Source organism: Triturus cristatus, chromosome 8, assembly GCF_964204655.1.
Source record: "Triturus cristatus chromosome 8, aTriCri1.1, whole genome shotgun sequence".
Taxonomy (NCBI): Eukaryota; Metazoa; Chordata; class Amphibia; order Caudata; family Salamandridae; genus Triturus; species Triturus cristatus.
The window spans coordinates 1,527,618,377-1,527,621,039 of NC_140591.1; the positions used below are offsets into that span (position 1 = coordinate 1,527,618,377).

The window sequence follows — 2,663 nt, forward strand, 5'->3', positions numbered from 1 at the left end:
GGGCTCCAAGAGTTGCATACCAGGTTACTACAAAAGGTGAGGTAAAATAAGAAAGCCTAACATATTCACAAAGAATCACAGTTCTATATGCAAATGTGTTCAGTTATAATTAACAAAATCCATAATTAAGGTGGAAGGCACTGACTAAGTGGAATGTGAATATCTCTTAAGAGAACAGGTGCATACAACAGCCAATAAAATGTATCTATTCACCAAATACCATGGAATACATTTCAGGTCACTAGCAGATTGTGAGCCACAGCACTGCATTAGGTGCCCCATTACACGAGGCCTGGTGTTATGGGTGTTAGGTCCATAGTCCTGGTGTCAACCATAATGAGTCCTGTTAACTCCAAGTGCATGGAAATGATACAAATTCCAGGTTGATACTCATGAATGCCCTGAGTAATGAAGAATTATTTTGGGAATCAATGCCACTAGGTTCTGCCCCCCAAGTATTTCAATGTTTTACCCACAACAGTTTCCCCCAGATATGTTGGCTGCTTTGCAGACCTCATAATTCACAATGGGGCCAATAGCAGGGTCACTAGCCCCCCCCGGAATGACAGGCTTCTCATAATGAGGGCCTGAATGGTCATTAAAAAACAAAAGGATGATAACATTTTAATGAAATGGAAATCAATGAAGCCACATGAGCTACAGACACCCATACCAAGCTTATGTACGGCCTCTGGCCATATGGAAGACAAACATAAACTGGTATAAGTGTTCCAGTCTCAAGGGATGGGATTGAATACTTGTAATTGTAAAGAGCAAGCATAGTTCCTTTTCTCTTTGACTTGGACTATCCACAATTTCACAGGTAATGTAATGAAGAGGGATGAGTTGGTAATAGAAATGTAGGATTATATGGGACAGAAGAAAAGTTGGGTGTGAACTGTTTCCTGTTTTGAAATTATATATGTTTTTCTTTACTTGCAGGTATATTCCAATTTTAATACCATGGAAAGCAATAACAAGAGTACAGTAACAGAATTCCTCATCAATGGCTTTTTGGGGTTCCAGCATTTCCATGTGTTGTTCTCTGTGACATTTCTAGTAGTCTACATCATAACCTTGATGGGAAACTTCACATTCATGTATGTCACATTGGTTGATCCGCGGCTAAAAACTCCCATGTACTTCTTTCTCTTCCACTTTTCTACTGCAGAGATGAGTTACACATCAGTGATTGTCCCAAAGGCTCTCTCAGTTCTACTGACTGGTCACAGGGAAATTACTTTTTTCGGTTGTCTTGCTCAGTTATATTTCTTTATTGCACTTGTCTTTACTGAATGCTTCTTGCTTCTACTCATGGCCATTGACCGATATGTTGCCATATGCCACCCTCTACAATATGGCATCATTTTGACTGGTGCCTTTACAATGAAGCTAGCACTTGCTGCCTGGGCGGTTGGTTTCCTAGTCCCTGTTGGTCCAATGATTCTTATAGCTAGACTTAATTTCTGTGGCCCTAATACAATCAATCACTTCTTTTGTGACATTGCCCCCTTGCTACAGCTCTCCTGCTCTGATAGCTCCTATCTGAAACACATTGTATTCGTCTATGCAACTACAATTGGCTCAAGCACAACTTCTTTTATTATTGTGTCTTACGTCTTCATCTTTTATGTGATTGTAAATTTTCCACCTGGTACAGGAAAACAGAAGGCCTTGTCCACCTGCCTCTCCCACTTGATTGTTGTGTTTATTTTCTATGGTACGGGAATGATGGTTTACATCCGACCTATGGGGAAAACCCCTACTGAACAACACAAAGTTCTATCTGTGTTCTACACCATTGTGCCTCCACTCATGAACCCATTTATCTACAGCTTGAGGAACAAGGAGGTTCAGAGTGCCATAAGGAAAGCCACATGTGAAAAGTACAAAGGACTTTCGGTAGAGACAAAAATACTTTAGTATCTGCTTGTGCTGGAAGACTTCATTCCTTCAAAATTATCAAACAATGTCCTTAACACTAAGGGAAATATATTACAAATATATATTTTCAATTTGAATTTATAATAACAAAAACTCTTGATAAATATACGATAAATGACCACTCATAGATGTTTTAATTGCTAATCTAGGGGCACTAGTTACTAGCCTGACTCACAAGCATGACAATGGGGACTAATCAATGGATATGTTTGCCTTCTCTTCAGACTCCTCAGTTCTTGTTTTTTCTGTATTTCAGTTTTGGATTGTAGGTTTGACAGCTTCAGATTTGCAAATTAGGGTTATCATCGTCCACCATTTAAATTTAGAACGAGATTAGATTTGCAGATTAGGGTTACAATCGTCAAACCATTTAAATTTAGAACGAGATTAGGTAGTGATTATGTGGTGCATTTTACCTGATTAGATGTAAATTGCACAATATTGAACATGATATATGCATATTGTGTAAAATGGTCAACTGGGGAATAAAGTATACATTAGCATCATTTGTATTATGCAAAAAATAACCACTGTAATTCTATAAATAAACATCATTGAGGAAATGCATCCTCCATAGATATCAATGAAACAAAATCTAAACACCATGAAGGTTGCCATTGCACAGATTTAACATTCCACTGTATTAAAAATGCATTAGCACAAGCTATGGATCATCTTCAACCATACAAATATTAGTGCAACAGCGGAGGATTATTTCA

At 38.2% G+C, this 2,663-nt stretch overlaps 1 protein-coding gene across 1 annotated transcript; it reads left to right on the forward strand.

Annotated features, from left to right (window-relative positions):
• Nucleotides 1-963: 963 nt before the first annotated feature.
• LOC146806065 (olfactory receptor 6F1-like) lies at nt 964-1,923 on the forward strand. The gene has a single exon (XM_085623854.1). The coding sequence runs from the start codon at nt 964-966 to the stop codon at nt 1,921-1,923; it is 960 nt and encodes a 319-aa protein (XP_085479980.1).
• The last annotated feature ends 740 nt before the right edge of the window (nt 1,924-2,663 follow it).

What these genes read in the sequence shown, in the direction of transcription:
- LOC146806065 (XM_085623854.1), top strand. Translation starts at nt 964, where the DNA reads ATGGAAAGCAATAACAAGAGTACAGTAACAGAATTCCTCATCAATGGC.